A 19,473-nucleotide genomic window follows, 5' to 3' on the forward strand; every position below is an offset into this window, starting at 1 on the left:
GTTAGGACAAATTGGCTCATACTTTGCTTTTATGTTTTTGCCTTCCTCTGGATCAACGGGAGAAACTAAGTTCTGTAATTTAATCCTCCCTTTCCCATCTTCCACATTTTCTCCCTTGCTCTGGTTGAACTTGATGGACATATGTCTTTTTGTAATTATGTGATTTGTTTGGTTGTTTTGGGTGACAACTTTTACATCATAAAAATTTCAAGGCGAAAGGTTGCACAATGCTGCCATCCTGTGGTCACTAGAGGATTAGTTTTCATTCGGTTGCGTGTAAACTTTTTGGTTATATTCGATGCAATCGAGCAATCAAAAATAGGTTGCCAAAGTATACATGCCCTTTAAAATAAATATAATGTTACTTTTATAGTTTAATGAAAAATTGACAGGAAAATGTGTGTATATATATATATATATATATATATATATATATATATATATATATATATATATATATATACTACCGTTCAAAAGTTTAGGGTCACTTAGAAATTTCCTTATTTTTGCAAGAAAAGCACAGTTTTTTTCAATGCAGATAACATTAAATTAATCAGAAATACACTCTATACATTGTCAATGTGCTAAATGACTATTCTAGCTGCAAACGTCTGGTTTTTAATGCAATATCCACATAGGTGTATAGAGGCCCATTTCCAGCAACCATCACTCCAGTGTTCTAATGGTACATTGTGTTTGCTAACTGTGTTAGAAGGCTAATGGATGATTAGAAAATACTTGAAAACCCTTGTGCAATTATGTTAGCACCGCTGTAAACAGTTTTGCTGTTTAGAGGAGCTATAAAACTGACCTTCCTTTGAGCTAGTTGAGAATCTGGAGCATTACATTTCTGGTTTCGATTAAACTCTCAAATGGCTTGAAAAAGAGAGCTTTCATGTGAAACTCGACAGTCTATTCTTGTTCTTAGAAATGAAGGCTATTCCATGCGAGAAATTGCCAAGAAACTGAAGATTTCCTACAACGGTGTGTACTACTCCCTTCAGAGGACAGCACAAACAGGCTCTAACCAGAGTAGAAAGAGAGTGGGAGGCCCCGCAGCACAACTGAGCAACAAGACAAGTACATTAGAGTCTCTAGTTTGAGAAATAGACGCCTCACAGGTCCTCAACTGGCAGCTTCATTAAATAGTACCCGCAAAACGCCAGTGTCAACGTCTACAGTGAAGAGGCAACTCCGGGATGCTGGCCTTCAGGGCAGAGTGGCAAAGAAAAAGCCATATCTGAGACTGGCTAATAAAAGTAAAAGATTAATATGGGCAAAAGCACACAGACATTGGACAGAGGAAGATTGGGAAAAAGTGTTATGGACAGACGAATCGAAGTTTGAGGTGTTTGGATCACACAGAAGAACATTTGTGAGACGCAGAACAACTGAAAAGATGCTGGAAGAGTGCCTGACGCCATCTGTCAAGCATGCTGGAGGTAATGTGATGGTCTGGGGTTGCTTTGGTGCTGGTAAAGTGGGAGATTTGTACAAGGTAAAAGGGATTTTGAATAAGGAAGGCTATCACTCCATTTTGCAACGCCATGCCATACCCTGTGGACAGCGCTTGATTGGAGCCAATTTCATCCTACAACAGGACAATGACCCAAAGCACACCTCCAAATTATGCAAGAACTATTTAGGGAAGAAGCAGGCAGCTGGTATTCTATCTGTAATGGAGTGGCCAGCGCAGTCACCAGATCTCAACCCCATAGAGCTGTTGTGGGAGCAGCTTGACCGTATGGTACGCAAGAAGTGCCCATCAAGCCAATCCAACTTGTGTGAGGGGCTTCTGGAAGCATGGGGTGAAATTTCTCCCGATTACCTCAGCAAATTAACAGCTAGAATGCCAAAGGTCTGCAATGCTGTAATTGCTGCAAATGGAGCATTCTTTGACGAAAGCAAAGTTTGAAGTAGAAAATTATTATTTCTAACCTTGTCAATGTCTTGACTATATTTTCTAGTCATTTTGCAACTCATTTGATAAATATAAGTGTGAGTTTTCATGGAAAACACAAAATTGTCTGGGTGACCCCAAACTTTTGAACGGCAGTGTATATATATAAAAAAATCATCATGTGTAAAATTTGGGTTTGTTTATTCATTTTTTTAATATGTGTATAGTCATTGTCATATCTGGGAACTTTATAGGTTTCATGACTGCTTTTCTTTGTAACATTTTTGCTTATATGACTAGGTATCTTTATATAAGTTATAGGAGTGGATATTTTTTTTATTTTTGACTGCCCTCCAGATGGTTCTCTACCCTTAGGCCTCATGCACATGGCTGTATTATGACGCTGTACAAGGTCCAAGTTGTACGGAGCTTTAATGCAGCACCCATAAACTCCTATGGGTGCTGTTTTACAATGTAACTCCATAAACCTCCAATCTAAAAAAAATAAATAATAATTTCCATTAAATGGCGTGTATAAAGGTGCACTGAGTGCCTACAGCTCGGTAGTACACAACCGTAGGGTCACTGTGAGATGCCGTACAGGTTTCAGGCACAAGGCTCTGCCGTGATCTACATTTCTATAGTCTTCCAATAATCCAGAATATCTGAAAATCCAGAAACTGTATTGTACATTTGATGCCGAATTAAAGGAATTTGACAGTACTTTTCATTGGTTGTTTTATGTCATCGCCTTGAGTTTAGGTGTGGCTGCTTAGTACTACATGTAGGTCACCTCCACCCCTCATATATACAATCCATGTAACGTCACATAGTATGATCAGGGCTACTTACCAGTTATATCATATTGAGCTGAACCCACCAAGGCTAAATCGCCTGGAGATCCTGAAAGGCAGCGTCCCAAGTGTCTGCATAGTCCTGCAGAGCATTGCTTGTGTACCTGGCAGGTATAATGCTATAATATCATTACTCCATATCTGGCTATAATTGTATTAGTCATGTTATATGCGGTTTTGTTAGCGTTTATTGTTTAGTGCCGGATACAATATAACAATTCAAAATCATGTTTGAGTGGTTGAGGGTAAGTTGGAAATAATTTAAAGGGGTTGTCCAAAATGAGAAAAACATAACTATTCTCTTTCAGAAATAGCACCACACCTGTCCATTGGTTGTGTCTGGTACTGCAGCTCAGTTCCATTGAAGTGAGACTGAGCTGCAATACCACACACAACCTGTAGATAGGTGTGGCACTGTTTTTGGAGAAAACCAGGCATGTTTTTCTGATACTAGATTAGAATAGCAATATTCGGTAGCTTTATAGACCTAGCCCAAATTGTAGAAAAGGCCTGTGGTCTTGTCCATGTGTGAATTCCCCTTGTACGGATAGCTAAGACTCAAAGGGCTGGCCTCAGTTGCACAGACGTCGTGGCACCCGAAGCTTGTGACCAAAATGTATTTTAATATTAACCCCTTAATGACCAGCCTATTTTAAACCTTAATGACCAAGCTATTTTTTTGCGTTTTTCCATCGTCGCATTCCAAGAGCTATAACCTTTTGATTTTTGCGTTGGCATAGCTGTATATGGTCTTGTTTTTTGCGGGACAAGTTGTATTTTTTAATAGTACCGTTTTGGGGTACATATAATTTATTAACTTTTATTAACTTTTTTTTGGGGGGGGGGGGGGGGTTAGTGGAAAAAAACCCATAAATTTCGCCACTCTTTTGCGTATTACATTTACGCCGTTTACTGTGTGGTATAAATAACATAATAACATTATTCAGTGGGGGCGATATTTCTATAGATTTTTTTATGTTTTACTACTTTTACACAGTAAAAACGTTTTTTTCAAAATTATTTGTTTTTGTGTTGCCATGTTTTAAGAGCCATTAGTGTTTTATTTTTACGCCGATGCAGCTGTATGAGGGCTTGTTTTTTGCAGGACGAACTGAAAACAGCAATTCTGGCATTCTTATTTTATTTTTTACGGTGTTCACCGTGCAGGTTAAATAACATAATCGCTTTATAGGTGGGGTCGTTACGGATGCAGCGATACCAAATATGTGTCATGTTTTAAAAAAAATATATATATAGTTTTTTCATATTAAAGTATTTTATAAGGGAAAAAGTGGGTTTTTAATTTTATATTTTTAACATTTTTATTTATTATTAACTTTATTAAACTTTTTTTATTAACTTTATTTTTAGTCCCACTGGGGGACTTCACTATGCGATCTTCTGATCGCTTTTATAATACACTGCAATACTTTTGTATTGCAGCGTATTATTCCCGGTCAGTGTAAAACTGACAATGCCTCAGGCATGACTTCGCAGGCCTCCACCACAGGCAGACCTGGGGGCCTTTATTAGGCCCCCGGCTGCCATAGAAGCTATTGGCACCCTGTGATTGCGATTGTATGGTGCCAATGGAGTGAGAGCGGGAGCTGCCTCCCTCCAAAACCACTTGGATGCGGCGCTCGCTATTGAGCGCCGCATCTAAGGGGTTAAACGGGTGAGATCGATGTTGAAATCGATCCCACCCATTAGAGCAGGTGACCGGCTGTCTTCAGACCGCCCGACACCCGCTCTAGCCGGCACAGGACACCCGCGCCAGGCTTATGTCAGAGCTCCGTGAAAAGGCGGCGCTCTGGCATAAGTACCCTTAACGGCTGCCGTGAAAAGGCGTATTGGCGGTCAGTAAGGGGTTAATGGTATAGCAGCATAATTTAGACATTGTATTACATTATTTTATGTATGGAGTTGCTATATGGTCACTGTATGTTGGTATTTTTTGAGCACTGTATGGCAGAATTTAGTTGTGTGGCGCTGCTACTTAGGCACTGTACAGTTTATTATATGTGCATTGTATGTTGGTGGTGTCTGTGCTGAGCACTGTTATCTAGACAACTATTTCAAAGTGTTATTTGGTCAACGTATGGCGGTGTTATTTGGGCACCATACTGTATGGCGCTTATAATTAGGTATGGTATGGTTATTTGTACACTGTGTAAATGTATATCATGCATGACTCCTCTCAACAATATACACTGAATGGCCACTTTGTTAGAGTAGCGGCTTGGACCTCCTTAGGCCTTCAGATCCGCAGCAATTTGTCGTGGCATAGATACCACTAGGTGTAGTAATTGCTCTGCAGTAATATTGGCCATGCGGACAGGATAACTTTTCGCAGTTGCCGTAAAGTGTCCTCCTGCCATAAGGTACACAGCTGCAATGAAGAGTTGAACTTGGTCGGCCACAATGCTTAGGTAAGCACTACTGTTCAAACGTCTATCCACAGGTATCAGGGGAGCCAGGGTGTGCCGAGAAAACATCCCCCCACCATTACTCCACCAGCCTGAGATGTTGATACCTTACAGAAATGGTGCATCGTTTCATGCTGCTTGCGCCAAATTCTGCCCTTTAAATCAAGCATGGTGCATCAGAAATCTGGATTCATCTGACCAGGCGATGTTTTTCACTGTTCGGTGATTCCATTTTTGTGCTCTTTTGCCCACAGGAGTCTTGCCTTTCTGTTGAATTTAGACAGCAATGATACTCAAACTGGCTGTCCGCTGTTATAGCCCATCCGTGCTAAGGAACGAGTTGTGCTTTCAGTCACGTAAATTGAAGCACCAACATTGTATTCGGCTGCAATTTGCTTGGCGGTGCACCGTCTGTTCTTCTTGACGTCCTTTTCTGACCCCTTGCTTCGATGAGTTGTTGATGTGCACAGAATCTCCCTTCACTGGATGTTTTTCCTCAATCACGCCATTCTCGGTTATACTCTTGACATGGTTGCACTAGAAAACCCCACACGGTTGGCAGTTTTTGAAATACTGACCCTGGCAAGTCTGGCACCGATGATAATGCCTTGTGACGAGTCGCTCACATCACTGGATTTTCCCATTCTAATGTGGATTAACACTGAAACTGATCCACAGAAAACTCCAGGGTCACGTGTCTAAAGGGCCGGTGTCTAATAAAGTGACCATTCAGTGTATATGTTTTCATGTTATATTCAGATTTTATTACAAGATTTCCTCCCATCTGGTATGGACAGCTTTACTGCAATGTGTATTTGCTGTATTGCTGTGAACAGGAGGCCTGGTAATAAGACATTGTTCCCACACTACATCTGTTGCATCTCTTTCTGTGTAAGGGGGCGCATTATTTAATAGGACAAAGTGGAGCGGACTGTTTTTCAACCGATAAAAGCTGAGTAACCGCAACAGATGCCCCAATAACACTGAACTGGAGGGTCCCCACAAAATGTGTTAAACCTGGAAAATGGAATGACCCCTCCAGTATGCTACGTATTTGTAGTAGCACAACGTCTCCCTACCATGCAGCAGAAGTCACTCATGAGATTTTAAAGGAGCAAAGAGGGCTGAACGTGCTTCTTCTATACCCAACTGGTACACCAGGAGGCGCACCTGAAAGCATTCTTACATGCCCACCACAGGCTGCCTTCCTCTGTGTATTACTGCCTGTCACTGCTGCCGTAGACTCTGCAAGCACTGTAGATATTAGTATTTTCGGCAACATTCGGTGTATGCGCCGGGAAAGCTACTTTAAATGAATCCAGAGCCCCATTTACCAGGCATACGTGAAGTGTCCTTTTGGCGTACGTCGGGCAGTATGCATCAGCATACATATATTCTCTTCCATTGTATGGAGTAGCATAGTAAACTACACTATCCTATACAGAGGCATACAGTAAGAAAAAAACATTGCACGGTATATATAAAAAAAAAAAAAAACATTCTGTGGAGTCCTATGGGTGGCTTATGCAGCGTCGCAGCTTTCTGATGGAAATCCTCCCGAGTGCCGACATCTACCGAGACCACGTTCAGACCCATAGGGAGCCTTGAGTTTCCATGATATCCACATCTCCTGATTTCTACTAGAACTATATGGTGATCTAAGTTTGTATTGTAGAACTGCGGGGCTAGGATTAGTTGTTCCTGGAGTGTTCCTTTAATTTAATTCTAGTCAGACAATCCTACCTGGAGATCTTCTATATCCAATCATAATGTATGGATCTGATCTTGCACCAGACAAATGCAGCAATTGTATACATAAACGTAATAAATATGACATACCTACCTGGGATCTATGACTGATGTCCAGAATGAAAGGGCTCTGTAGCGGCTCAACAGCACTGCTCAGAGATTTTGGTTACAGAAAATCTGACCCAACAATCACCTCTGGAATCTCTGAGCAATAGTATAGGGGTTTGATCTCTATAAAGCACTTCTAAATGCAAGCAGAAGTGGTCGCCCAAGATCACAAACGTCACTAATGTTAAAGGAAGGGTGTCACGAAAAAAAAAAATTTTTATATAAATTTGCTTTAAGTGTTTTATTCAAATAAATTTTATTTGTGTGTTTGTATTTTATTTTTTTTTTTTCAAACTTTTACTTCTCTATGGGGGCTGCCATTTTTTTTTTTCATCTCTGTATGTGTCGATTAACGACACATACAGAGATGGAATACGGCACATACATCCCCATAGAGAATGCGAACGGGAGCCGTTCCATTCACTATGGTGTACGCCGTCTGTGTGGGAACAGCGCATGCCGCTCCCACACAGTCCAAATGGAAGGTCTTCGGCCGAGCGACATCGGACGCCATTTTCTTGTGGACCGGAAGCTGCGGCCGGACAGTAAGATGACTACTTCCGGTCGCGGCTTCCGGACATGTGTTCAGAAGCAAGCGGAGGGAGCGGATGGACCGGAGGGAGCGGCGGCGGCAGGAGCAGGTGAGTTATGTCTGTGTATGTTCGTGTTTTACTGTGTTTACTACTGTATGTAAACCTACTACACTGTGTGTTAGCTCAAAAAATGGCGACACACAGTGTAGGAGGTTTGAACATTCAATCCCCTCCTTTCTCCCGGCACTAGCCAGGATAAAGGAGGGGGGATTGTTTGAGGACGCTAGAGCGAGTGTGTCTTCTCAAATTTTGCAGCATAAAGCAATGTGGTTGCTTTACCACATGCCAATGCTGCAATTTTAGGAATTGCTCCCTCTAGTGACCAGCACAGGGAAATGTTATAAATTAGAATCTAATTTATAATATTTCCTGACCTGTTGAAAAAATTGTAAAAATTAGAACAATGTCTAATCATGTATATACCAACTGTTTAACAAAAAAAAATAATTTTTTTTCTAGTGACACATTCCCTTTAATGCTTCTATTTACATAAAAACACAAAAAATGGCCATACTCACAAATTGGGCAGGTATAATCCCAACAGGACGCAGCCAGGTCAAAAATGCTGCTGATGGAAAGTGCACAGGTGTGTTTAAATAATAATAGCCACTCCCACTAGCCTTGAGGGGAGTGGCGTGTGGTGCATGGGATATGTAGTAAAAAGTAAATGAATAGTATATAATGTGCAAGTAGTAATAGTATATGTGAAATATAGGGGGCAGTACTGAGTATAGTGAGTGGTGAATAAAGTGTAAAATATAGGGGGCAGTACTAAAAGGGCCAGGACCGTGAGTGATGCATGAAGTGTGGGTGCAGTGTGTAAAACATGGAGGGCTAATGCAAAAATCATGAGGCACAACAGAATTAGGCCGTGAAAATGAATATCGACATTTCTTCCACTAAAATGTTGCATTTTTTCAATTTCACAAAGGATAAAGGAGGAAAAAGCTGCCCAATATTTGTAAAGCAATTTCTCCCGAGTACGGCAATACCCCACATGTGGTCATAAATGGTTTTCCATTAGAAAGTAATTAACCCTTTCTGGACTGATCCATTTTATTTCTTTTCCTTTTTAGTTTTTTCCTCCCCGCGTTCCAAGAGCCACAACTTTTTTATTTTTCAGTCAATAGAGCGGTATGAGGGCTTATTTATTGAGGGACGAGCGGCCGTTTTCATTGGTACCATTTTTTGGTACATACAACTTTTTGTTACATTTTTAGGTAGAGCGAAGGTGACCGTTTTAAATTCTTTATTTTTCACGTGAGACGCTCCATACATGACCCCCCACACTAAGACATGCCATGTCGTGGTGTGCAAAGGGGTTAATGTGCAGCGGATGGTGCAGAGTGAAAATTACAATTTTCTACTCATATGCCATTTTAGTGCACTATATGTTATGCCCAGTTTGTGCCACTGAAGACAAATACCTCATAAAATATTAACCGGGTTCTCCCGGGTATGGCGATGCCATATCTGTGGACGTAAACTGCTGTTTGGGCACGCTGCAGGGCTCAGAAGGGAGGGAGCGCCATTTGGCTTTTGGAGCGCAGATTTTGCTTGGTAGTTTTTCTGTTTGGGGTTTTGCTGGTATTTCGGTTTATAATGTGGTGACATATGTTATCTGTGCGGGGTACATCAGGGTATAATAAGAGGGTATAATAATGCAGTAAATAAATAATAATCCGCAGATATGTGGCCGGTGTCGCACTGATAAATGGCGCCCGATCCGATCTGCTTTTGGACACACTCAGAATATGGCGATGCAAAATGTGCAGAGAGCCAGAACTGTTTTTATTTTTTCTCCACCGGAGCCGTGTGAGGGTTTATTAGTTGGGGGACAATCTGTAGTTTTCATTGGTACCGTTTTGGGGTACTAGAAATTTTTTTGATCACGTTTTATTCCATTTTTCGGCAAGCAAGGTGACCAAAAACCATCAATTCTGACAATAATTATTATTTTTTTTCTTTTCATGGCCTTCACCCTGGGCTATAAATGACCATTATATTTTATTCTGCGGGTCGGTACGATTATGGCAATACCTGATGTATATAGGTTTTTCATGTTTTGCAGCGTTTGTGCAATAAAATCACTTATTTATAAAATAAATTATTTTTTGTGTCACCATATTCTGAGAGCCGTAACTTTTTTTATTTTTCAGTCAAAAAAGCTGTGTAAGGGCTTGTTTTTTGCGGGACGGGTTGTAGTTTGTATTGGTACCATTTTGGCGTACATGCGACTTTTTGATCACTTTTTATTGTATATTTTAGGAGGGTTGGTAACCAAAAAATTGTGATTCGGGCACTGTTTTTCGTGTATTTTTTTCGCGGTGTAATACTACAGTTTTATAGATGGGGTCGTTACGAACGCGGTGATACCAAATATGTGTATTTTTTTTAATGTATTAATTTTTTTCCCTATAATAAAATACTTGTTATAGGAAAAAAAAGCATTCTTTGTTTATGTCACTTCTAACTTTTATTTTTACACTTTTTAAAAACATTTTTATTATCTTTTTTTTACTTGTCCCACTAGGGGACACTTAGACTTGCAGCTCTGATCGCTGCTGGAACACATTACACTACACACGTAGTGTAATGTGTTCTGTCATTGTGACGTGACTGTCACACTGACAGGAAGGATCGGAGGACCGGCCGGAGGCTGCTCCTCCGAGGCTTCCGTACGTGGCAGCCCGGAGGCCATTTTCTGGCAAATGCATATGGGGGGCTGCCGATCCGCTGTAAACCTCTTCAATGTGGTGATCGCAATCGACCACCGCATCGAAGGGGTTAATTGCCGATTTCAGCGGCGACAGTGTAGTGTAGACAGTGTAGCGCCGCGCGGCTGTTAACTGTTAAAGCGCGGCCGTAACTGCACGCCCAGGTGCGAGAAGTTACTGCTCACCTGGACGTGCATTTACGCCAAGGTGCGGGAAGGGGTCAAGTGCGGATTTGCCGCTCGTATTTTCAAAATGGAAAAAACACATCAATCAGATGCGGGCGGCTCTCCCCAGCCTCATTTATTTTCATACACTGGATGGCTGCAGTTATGGAATGAGACCGAAGCACTGGTATTTAAAAAAAAAAAAATGTTTGACCAACTCCATATTAACACCCAGTTTTGGCAAAGGGATGCCCAAAATGCTCATGTGGGTGCGATGGTCAGGTGTCCACATACATTTGGTCAGATTGTGTATCAAGAGGAAGGTTTGGGCAAAACATCATGTAGCAAATGCAAAGAGACAAAGAGGATCTGTCACTAGTTTATTACTGCCCCCTCTCCTAACTAATCTAATAGGCACTATGATGCTGAGAACTACAGCATAATTGTTTTTTTCCCCAAAAACTTTATTTGCACTTATGTGCACTTTTCTAAATAAGCTAATTTGGCTATACTTGCCAAATGGGAGGTTACCGTTTCTTTTCACTCTGGGCAGTGTAATGTTTTCTGTATGACCCGGTCCAATCAACATCATACACTTCTCTTCCCAGCCCAGCCACACAGTGTGATCATATAGTATACAGCTTCCATTCCCGACTATCTTCAACTGGTGATACCTCCGGTTGTTTCACAGCTAGAACCTCATCTTTCCTATGCCACCAGAGCCACTGTTCTAGGTGGTCCACAGCCAGACAGATGGCCATTTAAAGTGATCCCCCTTAACTTTTCCTCAGTCTCTCACATGGTGTGTGAAGCAGCTTCATGCTGATAGGACAGCGTCCGAGGCTGTAGGAGAATCGCTGGTGTGGACACCCACTTGTCTAGTAGAACTTCATCTGCATATTTAGGAAAAAAAGCTCATAACTTAAAATAAGACTGTTTGGGACACAGTTTTCACTACCATTATAAGTGTGACAGCGCCTATTAGATTAGCTAGGAAATTGCGCATGACTAAACTAGCGACAGATCCTCAACTATTGAGCGACATCTGTTTGGCACCAGAGTCACTTTAAAGGGTTTTATTTTCCAAACATAACACCGCTGATTATATGAGGCATTCGAGCGGGAGCGCTTGACAACATCTGTAGCTCAGATTAGTTTCTTCAAAAAATATTGTTTGATTTTTCCCTAGGGTCTGAAAGAATAAACATGTGCACACAAAGAGGTAAACTGAAGATTGTCCACTTCCAAATTTATTTCACTGCAGTGCTGACAACACAGGGTATTACTGGCAGCGTTCACATGGACAGCATGATGCAACCTGCACTACATCACTGGCCAATGGAGGTGAAACCAAATCAGAAACGTCCTCAGATATCCCTTACCCCTTAAATTGCCTTCTCTATGGGTTACATTTAGCTGGGATATTGAAAGTCGGTAGAAAACGACACATGGTAATATAGTGTTACCCTAAAAAAAAGGACAAGGCTCAACAGCGCTGACCAGGCGTCGCGGTAAATTATAACATTACAGTGACCCCAATGTTTTCCTATTAAGAAAAAAAACAAAACAAAAACCCCATTACAAGCATTGCAAAAATTCCAACCAAGATTGCTGGCAATGTGACAAGCAACGGTTAGCCCACAATTATACTGCAACTTGTGGGCAACAGTGTAGCTGCGCAGTCTTAGGCTATGTTCACACAGTTCTTTGCAAGTGGAATTTCTGCCTCAAAATTCCGTTTGGAAGTTTCAGGCAGATTCTTCTCTCCCTGCACACCAATTTTCGCTGCGTTTTTCGCCCACGGCCATTGAGCGCTGCAGGCATAAACCGCCACGAAATACGCTTTCTCTGCCACCCGTTGAAGTCAATGAGAGGTCAGAGGCGTAAACGCCCAAAGATAGGGCATGTCCCTTTCTCCCGAGAGGCGGTTTTACCGCTCGTGGGAGAAAACCACCCCCGCCTCCCATTGAAATCAACTGGGAGGCATTTTCGGGCCGTTTTTGATGCGTTTTTTGGCACGGTTTCCACATCAAAAAACTTAGTGTGAACCCAGCCTTATGGTGCGTAGACACGGTTAACAAAAAAGCGGCTGTAAAATACAGAGCTGTTTTCAAGGGAAACCAGCCTCTGATTTTCAGCTGTTTTTTTATGCGTCAAGCGTTTTTTTACGGGCGTTTTTGTAGCGGTTTTTTCTATTGAGACAATGAAAACCGGCTCAAGAAGTGACAGGCACTTTTTTTTTTACAAAGTGCCGCATAAAAAATAAATATAAAAAAAAAAAACACCGTGGGAACGAAACGCCGTTTTTCCCCATTGAAATCAACAGGTAGCTGTTTGGAGACGTTCAGCCTCTGTATTTCTAGCAGTTTTTCGGGCGGTTACGGCCTGAAAAAACATCTAAAAATAGGCCGTGTGAACATAACCTTATACTTCTCATCTATGGGCGGATTTAACGAACTAAAGAAAAACTATGCAAACTGCAACACAACTGCTTTGTGTGAACCCAGCCTCAGAGATCAGATGCAGTTTCTGGGGGACTTTGGGAAACTACGAAGAATCTTGATCCATTCTATCCACCATATCCGGGCATTATATACAATTGCTTAAACTAAAGCTGCCCGTGCACACAGATTAATTTAGATAAACTCATCCGACATCAGGGGTTGGTGCAATCGAGGATCGGGCATGTTGGATTTCACAATGACTGATCCTTTGTTTAGCCAGGAGATAAGCAGCTGTAAGAGGTGCCTGGCAGCAGCTTGTCTCCCTCTCCCCACTGAAATATACAAGGACTCTTTGTGTTTAGGGAAGGTCAGGGGAGATAGCTGTCCACCAAACAAGTGCTCACCCAGCAGTATCTAATGTGTATGGCCAGCCAAGTCAATTCAATGGCTGCGGACAATATGAAGCAGAATAAAAAGGGTTCTCCAGGATTAGAAAAACATGGCTGGTTCATTCCAAGCACCACCACCTGTCTACAGGTTTTGTGTGGTATTGCAGTTCACATGAATAGAGCTGATAACAGACACAACCCGGACAAGTGTGGCGCGGTTTCTGAAAGAAAGCAGCCATGTTTTCGTAATCTTGGACAACTCATTTAATATGAAATTAAAACCCACTATTGTCCCTTTTCTGCAGTGCTGCCGCTTTATGACTCGAAAAAAAGTTCCACAGTAAGGACCGGTAACATCTTAAGTTCTATGGGCATATTTATCTATAAATTGAACTACAAGCCCCAGCATCTCTCCAGCAGGCAGAGTAAGAGGAGATCCTTGGTTATGTCTCATCTAATGTCTATAGGCATGTTATATGATGGAGAGTGCCAGTGCTCTACACTACACCAATGATGTATTGCCTAAACAGATGTTACTGGGTACAACCCCAGAAGGGTTAGCTGCTGAGAAGAGTCCATCATTTTAGCAGTGAATATGATCTTGTGGAGGAGCACAGCACAACATACACCTGGTGAAGGGAACAGATTCTACCAACATCAGAGAGAATCGACCAATCCCTCAGGGATGGGCCATGCAAATTAGACTAGATCTACTTTAGCAAGACCAAAAAAAACCAAAAACTGTTGCATACTGGATTGCATCACCCACTAACTTAAAGGGGTCTGCTCCACCAGTTATGCCATGAATTTCTGAGGCTATGTGCACACACACTAATTACGTCCGTAATTGACGGACGTATTTCGGCCGCAAGTCCCGGACCGAACACAGTGCAGGGAGCCGGGCTCCTAGCATCATACTTATGTACGATGCTAGGAGTCCCTGCTACTCCGTGGAACTGCTGTCCCGTACTGAAAACATGATTACAGTACGGGACAGTTGTCCTGCAGAGAGGCAGGGACTCCTAGCATCGTACATAAGTATGATGCTAGGAGCCCGGCTCCCTGCAGTGTGTTCGGTCCGGGACTTGCGGCGGAAATACGTCCGTCAATTACGGACGTAATTAGTGTGTGCACATACCCTCATAGATCGGGTGCAAGGATTGAATGGAAAGGTGGATGCAAGTCTAAAGGAGGAAACCACCACATCTGTTCATTGAACCACAGGCAACCTGTCAACAGATGTGATGCTCTTTACAGAATTACACAACCCCTTTTTCTATGGGGGGGACGGACGGACCGCTTTGCAGTACATATTCAATCCTTTCCAGTACAAACATTTTTGTTGCAAAGGTGAACATAGCCTTTAAGGAGAACCCGTCACCTCTCCTGAAATTTCTATTTGTAAATTATTGTACTTCCCATGAAATAACACCATTATTCATTTCCATTCCTCTTTTATTCCTCCTAGAAATGTATGAATAAATTTACAACTGGGTGTTCCAATCAATTCCCCTTGTCAAAGGGGCGTGTCTCTACACAGTCTCACTTGTCAACACGGATTGGACTGTCTCAGTCTGTGCAGGGACACACCCCCAACTAGTAACACCCAGTTGTCAATTTATTCAGGAACGGCACAACGTAAAAAAAAAGATGCTCCAGAATTGTTTGAGTAAAGAATTGTTTTCCCTATAAAACAGACATGTCAGGAGAAGTGACAGGTCCTATTGAGACTTACTGGACAATCTTTCATGGGTTATACACAAATGGGATCCTATCTACAGACAACCAAAAACGATTTGTAGTCTGCCAACAGATCTTATGGGTTAGGCAGCACTGCAGTATTTTTGGATTACTCATTATAGAAGTAGTGGCAAACCCAAGCTACAAGTCATCCAGGTATCAGTTTATGAGATCATTGTAAGTCGTGATAGTTATAGTGTCGTTACTGTATCCGACCTACTATCTACACCCAGCTCGGGAACCCTCTCTCTATATCATGTCAACGCTTGGCCTCTATGACCGTGGTCAGGAACCTGGGATTCTCCAGCTGTTCAGAAACGACAACTTCTAGCATGTTCGGGGTTTTGCTGGATTCACACATGGCCGATTTTGTTGCAGAGTTTTCTGCAACTGACAGTTCGTTCTATTCACCTGAATGAGGGTCGTTTCTGCAGCAAGAACTTCAGAAGACTGGAATGGATTATCAGTCGCTGCTACGAAATCTTCCGCGTGTGAATCCACCCTTATGGTTATGCAGACTACTATTTTTTGGGTAAACACAAGCGCCTTCTTTCCTATTACTTACCCTACTCGGTACAGGTGAAGGGTAATTGTTATCACGGAGCACCTGGAACCTTATTCACATTAGCCTTGCTATATATTAAATCAGAAACAGTTTGCAAACAGACCGAATGATATAAAAGCCAACTTAAAAATGATAAATCATGCAGCGTCGGGTGTGTGAAAAGAGCTTCATATGGTTATGGATTCACTTTACACTGTCCCTAGCACAACTAAACGCAAAACAAAAAGCTGTCTTCGTTACAATTGTATATACATTGAACCCATTGAGACAAATGCCACAAGATTTCCAGAGACGTTTACTTCCGAGTGCTGAAAATTGCAGAACAAAAATAAAATGTGTGTTTGAGTTTTCACACAATACATCCATGTGGATCCATTTACAAGAATGAAAGAAAGGAAATGAGTGAGGGTACATGCCATATCTATTAATGGAACTCACAACTAAAGAAGGCTTCCCCCTGCCGTCTACTGCAACACAAAACTTAAAAACACGGCTGGAAATTAAATACTACAACTACGGCCTATAAAAGCGACATCACTAGGATAAGGGTCAGGCCGATCATCCAATATTAGAATGGAACCTCATGTTATACAACTCCTTAGTATATGGATAATTGTACGAGTGTACACAGGCCTTTGCATATGGACAGAATCATCAGCATTACAAGTTATCTTTATGGGGGCAGGGGAAAAAAAAACCAAAAACTCTAAATTTTAACAGCTATACAAATATTTAACCTATTTAACAACTCCAGAGATGAAACACCGGAGCCTGGAGCAAGGTGACCGCAAGATACAACAAATGTGCATCAGGACATGTGACCCGGCAGCAGAGCCTGGAGCAAGGTGACCGCAAGATACAACAAATGTGCATCAGGACATGTGACCCGGCAGCAGAGCCTGGAGCAAGGTGACCGCAAGATACAACAAATGTGCATCAGGACATGTGACCCGGCAGCAGAGCCTGGAGCAAGGTGACCGCAAGATACAACAAATGTGCATCAGGACATGTGACCCGGCAGCAGACCGGATGGAACATCTCTGTTAGTGGAAATGTATTTCTCCGGGAGACGACGCAGGGACGCCCAGGAGCTTCTCCTCCTCTCTCTGGGCCCCTCTTTACGTTTCCTTTAGAAGTTATCATAATCCTTTTTATCTTTCTTCCCTTCGGCTTCAAAGCTGTCCACTCCATCGCTGTCTCGCCTTCTCTTGCGGTTGCTGTGGACGCTGAAGCGCTGGTTCGTCTGAGACAGTGGATCCATGCCCAGCACTTTGTGGATTTGCCGGAAGGCGAGCAGCCTTAGTGCAAACTGTGGGGTGACAAGAAATTCACTCGAACATGAAAACTAAATACATAAAATAAAAATAAAAGAATTAAAAAGTACTTTGCAGCTCAGGGTAAATCGGGTGTAGAATGACCTATACTGACCCAATGGCTGAAGATCAGAGAACTGCCTGAACAGCAATACCTTGTCGGTACCCTGTCAGTCACTTACCAGAACACAACTCGCCTTCTGCAGAACCCGATATTACTACATCCAATAAGAGCAATCCGAATTCCCCACAGCTGCGACGCTCTACTATTCTATCCCATTGAAGTTCACAATTACGACAACGGGGATGAACAATTCCCTCGCATGTAAGTGAGGGATCACCTTTGGCTCACAAAAAGTTAACACACAAGCCTCAGACAAACTTCAGCCAATATTAAAGAGTCACCAGGAGAGACCAGATAACAAAAAGGGACTTTATTAGATGCTCTATAGAAAAGAGATCACCCGCTTAACCAGCGCTGGAGCCGCAGTGGATGTGCCCTTTGGGCCAATCAGGCAAAGTGGAACTAAAATTCTCTTCGGAATTTGTCCTGGTAACAGAATTGATGAAAATTGGTTTTCTAATCTAGACCATTGGAAAAATCTAAATGAATGACCAAGAGATGAGGGTCCGGAACAGAGTGGAGAGCGGTTATAAAGAGTGTCTCTCGCTGTGGAGGGCCTGTCCTGCATTACACAGACAACTCCTTTATGAGTGGACACTGTGTAATGCTTAACTTCCCCTGTGGTGGCGCTGCAGGGAAACTAAACACTTACTACCAAGTTTCCAATACATTACAGCTGATCGCTGCAGGAGGGACACTTTTTGATCTATTTATTAAGGGACCCTTCTAACAAGTAGGGATTCCCTGCTTTGGATAATCCCTTTCAGCCGGGAGTTTTGTCATAAATGAAGGAGCTTAAATCCCTTCTGGCTTATAAAGAAATATTACCTGTGCACTGGAAGTGATATCCTCCCTTTGCTGGTCAGTCATCGTAGCTAAGGTGTCAAAATGTTCTTTTTCACATGGGTCAAGTAAACCAGGCCCACCTGTCAAAAAGAAAAGAATTAACATGTTAAAACGTGATCACCTCCTACAGTGATTCTGAACACTTGTGACGTGAGTCAGCGATGCCATCTGCTTGTGTTTCACACCATGGGCCAGATTTACTAAGACTGGCGTTTCATACGCCAGTCTGACAGAAGCCCGCTGGAGCAAGATGCAACAGATTTATTAAGAGGTGCACACCCCTTCATTTGTTGCACCTTGGGCTGTCCGTGTGCCACAAACTGAAAAAATAGATATAGATTGCCACTATAATAAAACACCAGTTTCTGGCAAAAATTATAGTAAATTTCTCCGGACATTGCTTCAACCAAGCCCCACTAATTTTATGCCAGTAGACCTGTTGTACTGTAATTTCTCTGTGATCTATACTGTACAATATGAGGCATTTAACAAGGCTTTCAATTTAGAAATCCTCAAAGGAAAAAAAAAAATAAAAAAAAAATGATGGGGAAGGCTGACCGAGTCCATGGAGTTGGCTGCATATCCTTTCCCAGAGTATAAAATCTCAGACGTGAGCAATAGAGAAAGGGGAATTGTGGTAGAGCCTGGAAGTCATCATGTCCACATCTGGAGTACCCGCACAGCTCCGATGAATAGGTGGGCTGCGTATGGCTGAGAAATGTGATCATCCAATAGAAGCACATTATGATTGTGCAGCTGTGCCTTGCAAGGATAGAATCTATGCCACCTTCCACATGGCAGTTGAGCTACGGCTCCTACCCTGTTAGTTGAGATACTCCTTAAACGCCCAATTCAGGTACAGTGGTGAAATCTGCCCAATGCCACAAGTGACAGAATGTTGATAACCCTAAAAGCCCCTTGTTGAGGTGCAAGTCAAAGCATTCTGCTCTCTTTTAGCTCAACCATCGAATACATCCCTCAGGTTATCACGTTCCTTCAGAAACACTCACCCTTTAGAATAATGCCAGATGAAATGCACTCAAAGACTCTCCTCAATGCATCACCAGGACTCTGGGGGCCGGACGAACTGCTTATGGCCTTCTCCACCAACAACTCCAGGGCCTGTAAAACATAGTCATAAGAACTCGGTCAGCGCTGCTAGGAACGCTCCTCAGATAATACATCTCTGTGGATATTTTTTTGTCTGTATTGCATGTTAAACAGTTATTAGGATTTTTTTTCTTATTTAAATACATTTCCATCCAATACACACAAAGTAGAGTGTATTCAATCATGTAAAACAAGTGGTGAATTTTATGGACATCGCATCTCTACCCTTGACAGCAGCAGCAGGAAGCCTCACTGCGCTCTCCATCTCACTTATTGCATCAATAAGAGCCTTGTAGCAGACGTCCTGCTGGATACAAATGCCTGGGAGAACCAGCACCGGTATCCGTTTGCCGTTGGACATTTTCAGTCAGTTGCATGAACTCGGAAAGTAGAAAGATTGAACCTACATGGCATAGTTTAACAGGTTCCCG

General features: G+C 42.3%; 1 protein-coding gene and 1 long non-coding RNA gene across 6 annotated transcripts in view; one reads left to right on the forward strand and one right to left on the reverse strand.

Moving 5' to 3' along the window:
• The window catches only part of LOC142663209 (uncharacterized), a 39,968-nt gene that overhangs the window by 18,090 nt on the left and 2,405 nt on the right, over positions 1–19,473 (forward strand). The window lies entirely within an intron of this gene.
• ZFR (zinc finger RNA binding protein) overlaps positions 15,927–19,473 on the reverse strand; it is a 62,829-nt gene continuing 59,282 nt past the window's right edge. For all 5 annotated transcript variants that reach the window (XM_075841609.1, XM_075841639.1, XM_075841628.1 and 2 more), the window contains exons 19-21: positions 18,943–19,054; positions 17,915–18,012; positions 15,927–16,958 (exon numbers count right to left, since the gene is read on the reverse strand). In XM_075841609.1, coding sequence (XP_075697724.1) covers positions 16,779–16,958; positions 17,915–18,012; positions 18,943–19,054 — 390 coding nt within the window. In that variant the 3' untranslated portion in view covers positions 15,927–16,778. The remainder of the gene's footprint in view (positions 16,959–17,914; positions 18,013–18,942; positions 19,055–19,473) is intronic.

Source organism: Rhinoderma darwinii, chromosome 1, assembly GCF_050947455.1.
Source record: "Rhinoderma darwinii isolate aRhiDar2 chromosome 1, aRhiDar2.hap1, whole genome shotgun sequence".
Taxonomy (NCBI): domain Eukaryota; kingdom Metazoa; phylum Chordata; class Amphibia; order Anura; family Rhinodermatidae; genus Rhinoderma; species Rhinoderma darwinii.